Here is a 14,183-nt window from a genome sequence, read left to right on the forward strand (position 1 = left end):
TGCGGGGTAGGCCCAACATAGAACTTGATCGATTTGACTGCTTGGTGACAAGAATGTCCCATGTTGCATAATTGCTTGGCGACATAAGTTGAAATTTCATACAAGAAATTATTATTTCACTCAGCAAATTAAAAATAATCTCATAACATCTATTTAACAAATCTCAAACAGATATTATATTGATCGAAAGCAAAAATTTTACATATTTGAACTTGACAATGATTAATCAATATTTTTGGTCAAAGACTAATTATTTTATGTCACTTTTTTCAAACTTGTCTGCACTAAAATAAAAGCCGTAACATAACATTATTTTCATCTATGCTTAAGCCAAATATGCGAAAATCGTACCGAAAGCTTCTAGGTAGAAAAACGCAATCTATTGAATTCTTGCCAAATAATAAAACGACCGTTGACAAAGCCAAGTGGTAAGTACCTGCTGTGATGCTACATTTGTTATGCTTCTTGAAGTTAAAGCCAGTAACAAAAGTGTCAATAAAAAGAAGTTGAAATCTTAAAAATCTTGCGACTTTTTGATTGGCTTAAACAAAAAAAAAATAAAAATGGCATAAATTTATGCTAAGAATTTTGCATGGCACACAAGTTTAAAGAAAGTAATTGGTGATTCAAGCCACTTAGTTTGAAAACTAATCTTATCTGATAACAAAACGATTATCTTCCCGGAAAGTATGTGCGTCGAACAAAACGGAAATGACTCGTAAGTCACAAACTTGCATCAACGAGAATATGAAACAGATTTGCCTTCTTGATATGTTTATCAAAATCAATTTTGTGAATATTACTCTATATTTAAACAACTTTGGGTTGATATGTTTAATTATTTTAGGAGATTATACACTGAAACCCCGATGGTTTGACACCAATTGTTATCAAACGAACGGGGTCACTTTTTATAGTATGATTTCGTTATTCAAAATGGCGGCAAATATGTTGTTGTTGTTCATTTTATTAACGTAACTTTAATTTAAAGCGGCAATTATGGCTGCGGATTTTTTTTTTAAATAGTGTAACCAGGGTTGCCAGGTTGCCAGATAAATCTGGGAATGCCAGATTTTTCAAGTGTCAGCCAGAATAAAGATTCATCCTTCTCAGTGCCAGATTTTGACAGATTTTGCCAGATTTTTCACTTCATGCCCATTTTGAACAACTTTTTGATTAAAATGAACGAATTTAATTGAAAATAATAAAAAATAGAATGAGTTTTTCTTAGAGGGAATGTTAATGAAACATTTTTGAGGTCATAAAATCAATTAAACCACCTGAATTCTACAAATTTTTGAATTAATTCATATCCTCCCTCCCCTTCACCATTGAGAATGGTTAGATTTTCGTCTGCCAGATTTTTCCAGATTTTTGATCGATACTTTGCCAGATTTTTCTAATTTTGACCTGGTAACCCTGAGTGTAACAGCCAACAATCAGTTGAAATTAAGTAATGTGGTGTAATGATGTTTCTGGATTATTATGTACGGAGTGTATATTTTTAATGTTTTTTCAGGTATATTTTTTACGTTTATTACATGTTCAAAACTACAATGAAATGCCTCTGGTTAGTTTTTTGATTTTATTTATTATTTAAACGTAAAATTGAGAAAAAAAAAATGCTGGAATTTTCTACACGGCAATTATATTTTATTCACCACATTTGAAAGAAACTCACCACAAAAATCGTCTTCAGCAAACGTCAAATTTTGTTTACCAACAAACCAAACACGACCTCCCTATTACCTGCAATAACACGCCGCAGCCCACATCGCTATGGAGTCCGAATCGGCGGAAACCGTGCCGGAGGCGCCCGAATCGGCCCCCACCGATGCCGAAACCGAGGAGGCCCAATCACAGGACTCCCAGGAAGCGGTCAGCAACATCGACGCCACCTCGCAGGAAAGCTTCTCGGACGATCCGTCGTACCAGAGCCAGGAGTTTCTGCAGCGAAAGCTGTACTTTTTGCTGGAACATTTGAAGAAGATGCACTCGTCGGTGCCGGAGTGAGTTTTGAAAGTGTATCATTTGATTTTTGGATAATTTTGATTTCTTTTAAGACAATATCAGGTTCGAATTTCATACGAATTACTAGCTGGATTAGCAAATTCTTTGCTGAATGACACAATTTTTGAGATTGTGAAGGGTTTGATGGAGATTCAGCATGTCACCGAGAAGCATTTGATGCAGGTTCGCGAAAAAGTCGAGAACGATCATCAACGTAAGTTTTTTTCAAGTAACATTGAATCCAGATCAATATCCAATCTAATTTCAGTTGAGGTTAAGCAATGGGAGTCGAAAATCCAAGATCCAGAAGAGCTGGAGCACATCATAGCGTTGATGAAGATCAAGCACACCAAAAATCTAAAGGAAACCGACATGAAGCTTGTGCTTCACCTCGATCAGAAGGTCAAGGATCAGCAGTCCACGCTGGAGAAGGCGGGCGTGCCCGGGTTTTACGTCACGGACAATCCGAAGGAGATCAAGATTCAGATGTATCTGCTGGACTTTATTCTGCGGCTGAGCAGGACAAAGTTCGAGCATAATAAATAACATCCGGCCAACTGGTGGGAGGGGGAAATTGGATGAGACTGTTAACTTCTTTCTAAGCGTAACTTAACAACATGCTGACCTAAAATAAATAAATTTCGCAAAATCTTGTTGAAAAGTTACACATTTGACTCTCTGTTTGTCAATATCTAAGAGACTATCGAGAGAGAGAAATTTAAAGAACTGTGTTAAATGAAGACTCGATTTATGTTTTCCTGTTAAGTGAGAAAATCAAGCAGCGGTGACGAACGACCACATTTCGGTTAAAGTCAGTTCAATAAACAACAACATTGCCAAAAGCAAAAAAACAAACGGTTGTCAAACTCCTTTTAAAGCTCCATTTCTCGATCAGCTTGCGATCAATTTAGGAATAATCAATATCAAAAACGTTTTGAATTGTCCAGCTGCACGTCTTTCAATTCATTTGATGATCCCCACTCAAAAACAACGAAAATTCAGTTTGTGTTAGAAGACCTATTGTAAACAAACCCAAAAAAATATCCCTTAACCTTTAGCAAACTTGTCAATAGTATTGTGAACCTAAATATTGATACTATCATTCTCAACTGTTGAAAACCATTTCAAATAAAGTTAGATTTTAAAAGCAAAATACCAAAATAAACATAACCTTGCATGCAAGATTGAATGCAATTACCCCCTCCCAATTTCAGATGCCATTCATTAGTATGAGTAGTGCTTGATCAACTTACCCGTACATCTTCAAGCGCACATGGTTTCTTCTTTTTAGTATTAGTGGTACTTGAAAACCGTGCTTGTGTGGAACCCCAAAAAATCAAAATAAATATGGAAACGCACGCACAAACATAAACAATCTAATTCAACCACTATTTTGGACCGAATCATTGCCAAAATGAACCACGCTCAAAATAACCCAACAACCCCGCCTTGTCTAGCTTTTATTCACAAAACATTTTGGGAGATCCACCCCTCGGCGGCGGTTATTGACTCCGATCTTAGAAATGCTTAGAAATGACCGCCTTCGACAACTGCGCAGTTAGTCCCAAACTGACGCAATTGTGCTCAATTGGACCCAATCAGTGAGTGTTTCGCTCTAGCAAGATTAGGCCCAAATTTTTGTTATGATTTCGATGTTTTAGGTTAAACCTATGTTTAGAATTTTGAACTTTTTGCAATACAATTTTAGTTTTGAATAAAGAAACAAGTTTTATGTTAATTTAAGGACTGTAACTAAGATCAAACTGGTTGCAAAATTTTGGAAAAAAAATATTTTTACATGGACTTCGTTTAAATTTGTAAACAAATGAGACATTTTTGACGCAAATCGGATCCCGATAGCTATCCTTTTTAGGCATTCGAAATCAACTTTGAATGAAATTCCCACGGAACACTTCCCATCTCGTTATCAGCTCAAGTACTCCTGAATGGCCCGAGATCGTCAGCATCAAGTGCTGTGCACTTGAACGATGCTTTACTCTACAACCCGACACCGTGATTGCAATTTGCATACACTGCATACTAATCACGCCGTCCGGCATAACGGCGCGTGCCACCAAGGCAGGTTCACAGTATCAGGGAGAGACTCAATGATTCACGCATGATTGGGCGTGACGGCCAAAAAATGACGACGTTTGTTTATTATGAAGCTGTCTTACCTCAACAGGCAATACCCGCACCGTCGTTCTCGATTAGATAATTCCGGACGTACTGCTTTTGCGCGTCCGACAGGCCCAGCTGGTTGGCTTCGGCTTCGAACTGCTCCAGCCCTCCCGCCCCGACCAGATAACCGTTCAAACGTGCCGCTACGTGCGAGCTTTGCAGCAGCTCCGAGGTCAGCCCAAGACCCTTGGCCAGATCGACGTGACCCTGCAGCCGATACTTTTGGTTGTGGCTGAAACGAAGTTTTTTGATAGGTGAGCCGCGCTGATCTGGATTGATCCGGTTACTTACTCTGCCGCCGGGTAAAGCGGACTAGCTGGAACGATCTCGGTCGCGACCACTTCTTCAGGCTCATTGGCCTGCTGAGCGGCTTTACTGTCTTCAGCTAACTTCCGCTGATCCTCGCTATGGTACTGGATCATGGTCATGTACTCACGCTTCAGCCTGGCCGATGCTCGATATTCGTGGTTCTCCCAGAACATTTCCAGCAGCTTAGAGTACGTAATCTTGGTCGGGTCGTAGTGGATTTCAATCACCTCAACGTTGTCACCACTAAAAAAAAACAAGCTGATCATGATCATTCTCTGTAAAATTCGAACCTAACCTACATATCCTTCCCCTTCGGAGCACCGGTCGTTCCACCGGAGTAGCCAACCCGTGTCCGCAGAACGCCGAGCGTGGCCCCAAACAACGAATCCGTGCCCCAGTAGCATCCCATGCCGAAGGTGGCCTTCTCGAACGGAACGTCAACGTGATGAAGGGGGGCAGCCTAAAAGGGTAGATGTCACCTTAATAAACATGGCCGAAAACGGCGATCGTCTATTGTTTACCATGGTCGAATCCTTGCAGATCAATGAAACAAAGGGATGTTCACGCACCCAATCAAAACAAAAGAAGTGTATCAACCTGGTTTAAGAATAGATCGGAAGCTGTCACTTTCGCTCCACGATCGCCGGCTAAGCGAGTGTGCGTGCATCTAATAGTATTGGTGAAAGTTAGTTCGTAATTGAGCTGGTGGTGGTTAAAAGAAATGATTGATAAAATTAAGCTTTATGAATGAATAAATGATAAAAATTTATATTTTACAGAACATTCAAGAAAAATTCGAAAAGATCATTCAAAACGATCAAGTTCAAAGAAATAAAAATTCTTTGAGCTCAATACAAAAAGAAATCACTAACACCTAACCAAACTGACTAACCTCCAACACAGATCAACCGATCAAGACCACGTGCGAATGGTTCGGAAGTGTGCGAGAGCGCGCCCAAGTGGCTCATGTTGACGAAGCGGCTAAGCTAAGAGAGTAATCAAAACATTAGGAGCGAGTATCTTCAAGTCATTTAAAATTATTTTTGAAGGTATTTTTGAGAGGGAAAATTTCGAGATTTTTTGCTCAAACTTATGTTTTAGGTTAAACTCGAAAAGATCTACAAATCGGTGTAAAATTTCTTTTAACTTTCCAATTTTGACAATTTAAAATTTTCTTTAAAAATTGTTAAGAATCAAAAAAACATGTTGATACTTTTTGGAAATCAGGTCCATGAAAATGTCTTCACTTAGTACAAAATTTTCCATGACAACAGGTGCCAAAACTTCCACCGAAAACCGCAAACTTTGCGAATCTTCGGCCGAGCAATTTTCGCGCGAGAAAGAGAGCGGGAAGTGACGAGAGCTAAATTTCTCGCGAGCAAACCAAAACAAATCGCGCTCAGCTGACGGACAAGTGCGCGTCATCTGGGCTGGTGATAGCCCTCGAACTGAAGTCATTTAATCTAAACTTTGAAGCGCCTTTTTAGGGGTTTAATATGCATATTTTTGACTGAAATTTTGCATTTTGGTTGTCTTAAGCTCATAGTTTTAAGCCATACTAAAAAGTTTTTATTTGGAGCTACTTTGAGTGATCTCTAGACAAGACCCCTAAAATACCCCAAAACCCCAAACTTCAAGATTCAAGCAATCCAAAAAGCCCACTTTCACCCAAATCCGCCCACCAGATCCCGTCCAAAATGGGTCCAAAAATCCGATTTGAATGAAATCCTTCCCGGCGACGATCGCGCAGCAAGCCATTCATCATCGTTTAACACGCCTACTTTGACAAACAGGTTTATCCCCAAAAATAAAATTAAAAACAACTCTCTACTCACATCGTCCGCCCGGCAGCACCCATCTCCGGCGTCCACCTCCCGTTTGACGTCCTTGCTGATGACGCTGTACCGGTTCTTTTCGTTGGTCAGCGGCCGCACCATCCGGTTACTATTGCTGTTGTCCAGCCCCGACGGTCGGAAGGCTCGCCCTCGAAGGTCAGACATGTCGTGCCCCACTCCTTGAACAGCTTACCAGCTACCTGCAACGGTTCGTTCTCGAGCACAAACGCTCCGCCATGTGATCCACCGTGGCCGTGTCCGTGACCCCGACCTCCTCCGTCCCCTCCACCGACTTGCGACGCCTGGTAGTGGTGGTGCGGAAGGTTGTTGTTGATCTTGGACTGTAGCTGGTGGGTGATGGCCGCTGCTGGAAGAAGCGGACGACGAGGTTGGTATTCCGCTGCCGATTGGACCGGCGCTGCTGCTGGACACGGCGACAGGTGTAAATATTGTCGCTGCCGCGGAAGAAGTGGGCGCGGTTTGAAGTAGTGGCGAAGGTGTAATGTTGGCGCGAGCTGGAGGTTGTCCGATCGGGGTGATTGATCGACTCGAGCCGGATCCGATCGGGGCAGGGGAGTTGGACTGCGTTGACAGAGTGTTGCTGGCCGTTGGCGTTGTTCGTGTTGTTTATTTTGCGTCATTTTCTATTCCGTTTATCAACAGAGCATCTTTTACATACTCTTTGAATATTTCGCAACCACTGCCTTCCCAAACTGGGTGCGGTTTGACGAAATAGTCAAATATGGTTGAATTCGTTGGGGGTGTTTTATTTTCCATTATCCAGTAATTTAACACTGTACACTGCTTACCAACGAAGGACGCGGTGGCTTTCCAAAAGGCAGTAGGTACTGCTACATTGTTGGGCCCGTTGACGTCGTAATGGACATATTTTGAAGATCCATCTGCTGCTGTCAACAAAACGTGCATTCTCCCCTTCAAAACGATTGTGTAGTCACATTTCATGGCTATTTGTCTGATGAACATTTCTATCATCTTATTGATTGTTCTATTCAAAACTGAGTTTTCGATGTAAATATTGATAAGGTCGTTCGCCTCAGGATCAAATCCTACGTCTACAGCCGTAACTGAATGTCCCAGATCATGACCCGGTCGCTGGTTAGCTTTCAGGGATGACCTGAACATTTGTTTTACAGCTTTTGCTCTGGTATAACTGTTTGATCTTGACAAACCTTGCATCCTATCCCACAGCATTCCGCTTGGTGTCAACACATGGCGCGTTATGATTGGTGATTTGTCGACCGTGCTGTATAACACGTCGTATAGTCCTTTTGCTACGAACTGATATGGCAGTGGAAACTCGTGCCCCAAAACAACGTGATCTGCTCTACAGAAAACATTTGGTGATGGGAGCGTAACTGTTGGTCTCGTGGAACTTGGTTGATATATCTTAACGGTCGGTTGTTGACATAGAAGATTCATATTGGTGAGATCCGGCAACGGTGGTAATTTTTTCAATGGTAGCATATCCGGAATGGTGTCTTCATTTAAATGCTTAAAGTAGTCATAATCTGCCAAACTGGAGGATGAACATTCCGAACTTGCGATAGAGTCCGAGTCGGAGTCACGCACACGGTCCAAGGTGTCTTCAATATCGTCGAATCCATACGATGTCGGTGACTGATCCATATCGGAATCTTCCGCGATGTCGTTGTTGTCCGACGCATTATCCGTCCAGAAATAATTTTTCTCGACAAACACAGCATCAGCAGGTCCTTCGACATCTTTTGTCCTACAAAAAAAAAGTGCAAGTGGTTATGGTACTCATGATCAGTAGGTATGGCAAAGAACTTTGCAAGATGCTTGTTTAAATTCTGTCAAATTTTCGAATAGAATGATATTAGGGGTCGTACATAAACCACGTGGCCTTTCTTTCGAGAATTTTTGACCCAGTATAGATTATTAACACTGGGATGCCCAACGCATTGGAACGGTAACTTCAACTCGCAGGTTTTCGGGCTTGTCTCTGCGGAATTTCGGGCGATTTTTTTTTTAACAAGAGCTGCAAAAGTGCGAACGACGTTTCTGATCGCATAAATTACAAATTTGATCAAATCGAGTTCTGCAAATTTTTAGGATCATCTAGACATCATCAAAATTCACTCAAAAAAATTGTTCCGGTAGGTTGAGTTATTCCGGAGAACCAGCGAGTTGAAAATACCGTTCCATCTTTTTTAAGGAGTTTTATTTATGTTGATATTTAACGGCATTGTATTGAAAATTGTTTCACAAATTGATATCGGTTTTTTTTTTTAATTAAGTGGCTCATTAAAATTTAAATTATTATAATTTATTTATATATTTGAGTGGGTTTATCTCAAATATGAAGTTGAAAGTATAATATATTTTCTCAACTCAGGAAATGGCACCTTTGGTCCCTATTTTTGAAATCTTGAAATTTATTAAGAAACAATGTTTACTTGAAGTTCGTTGTTTTTCCGACTTTTTTAAATCTTGAAATTTATTAAGAAACAAAAACAATGTTTACTTGAAGTACGTTGTTTTTTCTTATAAAAAATCTAAATGTTCTAAAATTTATATCAACTCAAAAAATTACCTACAACTTTGCCAAAGGATAGTACAACTTGTATTTAATGAAATGTTTTGTAATATAACAATCCGAATCGTGTACCACAGGAAGTAAGGAATACCTTTAGACCAAAATGTTCATCTAATTTTTTGTTGAATATTAAAGTATTTATCGTTCATTTTTTCGTGCCTGGTTATTATTTAATGTTAGACGTTTCACTTGCAAATGTAGTTGTGAAACCTATACAGAAAAAAATATTTCTGTAAATTTTCATTATTTATCATGTACCAAAAGGTATCATGATAAATGATGTATATTTACATTAGGTTCATTGGAAATTTACATTAGATTCATTGGAAATTTACATTAGTTTTGAAATTTACATTAGTTCAAATCAACTAATTCTGATTGGCCAATGGGAATGAGAAGCTCGACTTGGATTGCAGTAGAAAAAGGGTGTGGCCTATGTTCTATTTTAAAATGAGTGAAGCGGGCAGCAAAAGGAAATTATGATATTAAAAAGTTGTTTCACAGGTAGGAGACGATATCTCGTCGACGGCCAAGTGGAATAACGCTGGACTGGAATCGAACGGACGACGGGTAGAATGTTCGGTGTTACTGCTGCTACCCGCTGCCGACTGAGCCATCTTCGCATTTTATAAACGAGCGGCTAAAGCATCAACTTGTTCAGGGCGAGGCATAGGCAGTGGGCCAGCAAAGTATGAGAGCGATAGAAAGAGAACCAAGTATTACTATTTTTAGTTCGGGTAGTTTTGAAGTCAATGTATATTGGATATATGATTTACATTAAATAGGAATTTACAGGAAGCCGAACACGGGTAGAAATTCATCAGATTTGAGTTTCCATGCTCAACGTTTCCATTAGATTCATGATTTACATTAAATTTAGATTTACATTGGAGTAATTTCCATGACTTTTTACTCTTTACATCATATTTCAACATTACATTGAGTGAGTTTACATAAGAAACAGTAATTACGTGCTGTGTAAATTTACATATTTTTTGCCTTCCTCACCTTACTGAGGAAAGGCTATAAAATCACTCGAAAAATGAACTTCTTAATTCGACCTCGTAGACCCACCTTCACGTATAGCTATCGACTCAGAATCATGTTCTGAGCAAATGTCTGTGTGGATGTGTGTAGGTGGGTGGACAAAAAAATTGTCACTCGATTATCTCCGGACTGGATGAACGGATTTTGACCGTATTAGTCTCATTCCATCCGTCTTGGGGTCCCATAGGTCTCTATTTAAAATCAGCAAGTTTAGTTAAGTACTTTAAAAGTTATGCTAAAAAAACGATTTTGGCGTATGTCCGGAAGATTGTAAAAATGGTGGTTTTTGTAAAAAAAAACCCTGTCATGTTATACATTTTCAGAAAGGTATTAAAAAGACCTTTCCAATAAGCCCAAAACATCGAGGATCTGAAAACCCTTTCAAAAGTTATTAGCACTTAAGTGTTATTTATACACTTTTTGGAGGCCGGATCTCAGATATTTTGATCAAAATCCGGACATCATTGCGTCCATCATGCGGCACATAGTTAGTTAGATAATCGAATGACCTAAAGTGTCTGCGAACCATATCAAAAGAAATGAGTAATAAAGTTGATTTGTTAAACATGTTAAGGGGGAATGTTGCTATTTTTACTGAATGTATTGACCTTATGAATATGAGGAAGGCACCAACCACCTAAAGGTGGATTAAGTAACGTTTTTCTGTGTAGGTGAAACTGAAATTTCGCGCGATAGTCCTGAAATTGGGATTTTTAGTTTCTTTTTACTTAAAAATATATTGTATGAGAGAGAAGAGACAAGATATCTTGAGTTTGTTTTAAGTGTCAACAGGAAATCTTTCGATAAAGATTCTTCGATCACTCATAGGACCAATAATCACCGTAGCTAAGATCTAAGATTTTGAAAATATTTTTTTTTTTTCTCGGAGAATCATTTTTAGCCACTATATTTACAATACATGTTTAGTCTTTTGCCTTGTTACGAAAATGTTATATAAATTGTCAGCAATATTTATTTTTGTAAATTGTTCGAAAATATAAATATCGAAGACTAAATCTACTTTCAATGCAAATTTGCTAGTTCGTTTTTAGCTACAAGATACCATCAACATAAAAATGAAATTTTACTTGCATTTTGGTACGCATTTTTCAACGTATATTAACTATGGAAACTTTCACTTAATTTTTAACAGCTTTTAAACTTTTGTAGGAAGAAGCTACATGAGTATTAAAAAATGTTCATTCAATAACAGGCTCAAAGTATTGATATGAACCCGCCGAAATATATTATTAAATATTGAATTGGAAAATATTGAGACATTGCAATATAAGTAATAATTATAAAATCAATAATTGTATGGTTTTAAAGTGTAACAAAAAATTGTATGCTTATAATTATATTAAGTGAACCTAATGCGCGTTTTTGCCTTCCTCACTTTACTGAGGAAAGGCTATAAAATCACTCGAAAAATGAACTTTTTAGTTAGACCTCCTAGACCTACCTTCATTTGTACATATCGATTCAGAATCACCAGCTAAGCAAATGTCTGTATGTTTGGCGGTATGTAGACATGTGTACCAAATCAATGTCACTGGAATATCTTGTCACAGGCTCAACCGATTTTGGCCGGAATGGTTTTAATCGATCCGTCTTAACGTCCCCTAAGTTGCTATTTAAATTAATGCAGTTTTCTCATGTATTTAAAAAGTTATGTCAAAAAAAACTGTTTCATATTAAATTAAAATTATGGTAAAAAGGGTGGTTTTTTCATGAAACTCTCACATGTTGATTATTTTTAGAAAGCATATGAGAAGACCTTTCTTGTGGATTAAGAATTTTCAAGAACTGACTTACCTATCTAAAATTACAAGCAGTTTAAAAAATGGTCTGAATTTACTTAACCTCAAATGGTCCCGTCTGATCGCCACGAAAAAAGCCTTGTAGAGGGATACCATTTTCCTGAAAGGCGGTGTCTGTATAATCTTGACAAAAAGTCTGTAGGAAGACTGTTTTACTTGTCACTTATTTTTATTAGGACCTCTTAGATGCTGCGATCACGTCAGGGGAGATCCATAAACCATGTGGACACTTTTGGAGATTGTAATCACTCTATAAATGTTTAACCGTTGGTCACAATCCTTAACGAATTCATGCTTCGCTTCAGTATTTTTATTAGATCGGCCTCTTTTATCTACAGGCGTCCGAGTGGACAGTTCGCGCTCGTTGGAGTGAAGGTTGCCAATTGCCTTCACGCGGAAGTGCGGGACCAGGAGGTTCCGTGAGCGCGCGTACACCCGGATTGGTCGGCCTAGGCAGTGTAAGTCGCGTCGCGCTCTGCCTACGTCTAATCGTCGTAGGACCACCCCCGTCGTCTGGCGCCTCCCCACGCCATAACCGTAAAGGACGACAACCCTCAGGCCGCTGGCCTTCATCGTCAAGGAGGGACCCCTCTCGGCACGCTCGAATCGGTGGACTCCAGAGCGTGCCGATTCGTCAAGGAGGGAAGACCCCTGCCCGAACGAAGCCAGCAACGCCCGCTGGTCGTCCAGAACAACATCCGGCGAAGGAGTCCGGAGAAGAACCGCTGCACCGGCGACGAAGACCGGATCAAGCAGCCTGTCGCAGACGCAACCGTCAGCCAGCCCCCCCCCCCCCCCCCTTACCCGAAACACAAATAAAAGTGCTGAAAGTGAAAAACGAATCCGTCGTGTTTTCCTGTTCGATCACCATCTCCCAAATCATAGTAGTTTGCCGACCCTGGGATTACCCAAGTCGAGTCTCGTGCTACGCTGGCCAAGCCATTAGTTTCAAATGAGAGGAAGGCACCAACCACCTAAAGGTGGATTAAGTTAGGTTTTTTTTATATAAAAGATTTTTTTGAAAGCCCACGTAGTCAGCCGTCGACCCCCCTCTCCCCCATGGCTTTTCATGTTTTTTTTAGTCGGATTTCGGACCCCCTCCCCCCCCCCCCCCCTTTGGAGGCCACGTGGTTTATGCACGACCCCTTATCGAACACAGCATTTCTGGTCCAAATTTTCCCATGATTTTCCCCATAATTCGGCAAGACAACTCTTTTATGATCAATTTCGTGGCCGTTATGCCGTTTGATTTAAAAAGTTTTAAGACATAATATCATCGAATGAAGGGTGCCGAAACTTCTTTGCAAGCGGAGCTAAAATTGGAATTGAGGTGAAATCAATCGACTTTCCCTCACCAAGAAAAATTGCCGCAAAATAGCGACAGAGATGCTTGAGCTACGTTGACGGAACCCATCAACGTTGTCGGGGACGGGGAAATGTTTTTGCAATACTGTTGCCAGCAATCAGTTTAGTTTACTACTTTTTATCAGGTCAAGGAAGTAACTGTAGGAAGAATATAATAGAACATTTATAACTCCCTAACAAACATGAGCGATTTATTTTAACTGCTAAACTCCAGTTAATGGCCAAATGACACCTTTCATGTCCAGTATCAAAAACCATGAAGTGTAATACCCATATTGCCCTAACTCTTACGGCTCGACAAATGTCCCCCCATCGGAACACCCCTGGGGACTCCGGCCACTCGGAATTGTGGCCACTACTTCCGAAATGTCAAATTTCATGTCCAGTATCAAAAACCATAACGGTGGTGGTGGACGAGTTCCTCTTAACAACTCAGGCAAGCAATCTGTCCAACGATGGACGGATTCCTCCTGCAAAACAATTCCCAGAAAGCCGTCCACCGGTGGATCAGCTCATCTTGCCAACTTAGACATTTGACATTTCATTTTGACATTGATCGTGGATCAAGGCGCTTCATGTAGGTAAGATTGCGTTAACATATTAACGAAGTATCAATGGACCGACGAACTATTATTAATGGACTGACCAAGCTGTCCGACCCCTAGACAAAAAGTCTTCTGGGCGCCCATCTACTTACCCCAACTGCTCCAATTGCAATTTCTCCTCAGTCATGGCCGCCCACCTACAAAAAATTTCCAGCAGGACCTCTTTCCAGTTTCCAACCACGAAAAAGTTCGTTTTCTGGTAAAGGAAACCGGCAATTGTGGACAAAAGCTAGTGGGACAATGCAACCGTTTAATAACACATATCTACAGGATTGATAAAAAACTACTTACTTCCCGGAAACCACCATCTTTTTCAAGCTGGGAACTCAGAACCTCATTAAAAATGTTCACCTCAGACATGGTGTAATAATTTGAAAAAATTATAACTATTTACGAGTGTTACTAATTTGTTTATTCTTGGGTTGTAAATAAA

The 14,183-nt window shown here is 40.0% G+C and overlaps 2 protein-coding genes across 3 annotated transcripts; one reads left to right on the forward strand and one right to left on the reverse strand.

Moving 5' to 3' along the window:
- Positions 1-1,641: 1,641 nt before the first annotated feature.
- On the forward strand, positions 1,642-3,991 carry LOC120431443 (gonadal protein gdl-like). Its single transcript, XM_039596562.2, has 3 exons — positions 1,642-2,009; positions 2,064-2,224; positions 2,279-3,991. The coding sequence occupies exons 1-3, from the start codon at positions 1,780-1,782 to the stop codon at positions 2,554-2,556; spliced, it is 669 nt and encodes a 222-aa protein (XP_039452496.1). The 5' UTR covers positions 1,642-1,779; the 3' UTR covers positions 2,557-3,991.
- Positions 3,992-4,133: 142 nt separating this feature from the next.
- LOC120431445 (peptide methionine sulfoxide reductase-like) lies at positions 4,134-14,183 on the reverse strand. 2 transcript variants are annotated; one of them, XM_052708409.1, is made up of 6 exons: positions 14,042-14,183; positions 13,843-13,979; positions 6,336-8,085; positions 4,800-4,960; positions 4,483-4,743; positions 4,134-4,423 (listed from the first exon to the last, which is right to left on the reverse strand). In XM_052708409.1, exons 3-6 carry the CDS (start codon positions 6,498-6,500, stop codon positions 4,189-4,191), a joined length of 822 nt encoding a protein of 273 aa, XP_052564369.1. In that variant the 5' UTR covers positions 6,501-8,085; positions 13,843-13,979; positions 14,042-14,183; the 3' UTR covers positions 4,134-4,188. The 2 variants fall into 2 exon arrangements, with proteins under 2 accessions (XP_052564369.1, XP_039452497.1); XM_039596563.2 differs by lacking the exons at positions 6,336-8,085; positions 13,843-13,979; positions 14,042-14,183 and adding an exon at positions 5,022-5,186.

The sequence above is a fragment of the Culex pipiens genome, chromosome 2, assembly GCF_016801865.2.
Source record: "Culex pipiens pallens isolate TS chromosome 2, TS_CPP_V2, whole genome shotgun sequence".
In the NCBI taxonomy this organism is placed as follows: Eukaryota; Metazoa; Arthropoda; class Insecta; order Diptera; family Culicidae; genus Culex; species Culex pipiens.

Coding starts and splice junctions, on each gene's coding strand:
- LOC120431443 (XM_039596562.2), top strand. CDS start 1,780: ATGGAGTCCGAATCGGCGGAAACCGTGCCGGAGGCGCCCGAATCGGCC. Junction 2,010..2,063: donor ATGCACTCGTCGGTGCCGGA/GTGAGTTTTGAA, acceptor ATTTCTTTTAAG/ACAATATCAGGTTCGAATTT. Junction 2,225..2,278: donor AGTCGAGAACGATCATCAAC/GTAAGTTTTTTT, acceptor ATCTAATTTCAG/TTGAGGTTAAGCAATGGGAG.
- LOC120431445 (XM_052708409.1), bottom strand. CDS start 6,500: ATGTCTGACCTTCGAGGGCGAGCCTTCCGACCGTCGGGGCTGGACAAC. Junction 4,961..6,335: donor GGTGCTGCCGGGCGGACGAT/GTGAGTAGAGAG, acceptor CTACCCTTTTAG/GCTGCCCCCCTTCATCACGT. Junction 4,744..4,799: donor GCTCCGAAGGGGAAGGATAT/GTAGGTTAGGTT, acceptor GTTTTTTTTTAG/TGGTGACAACGTTGAGGTGA.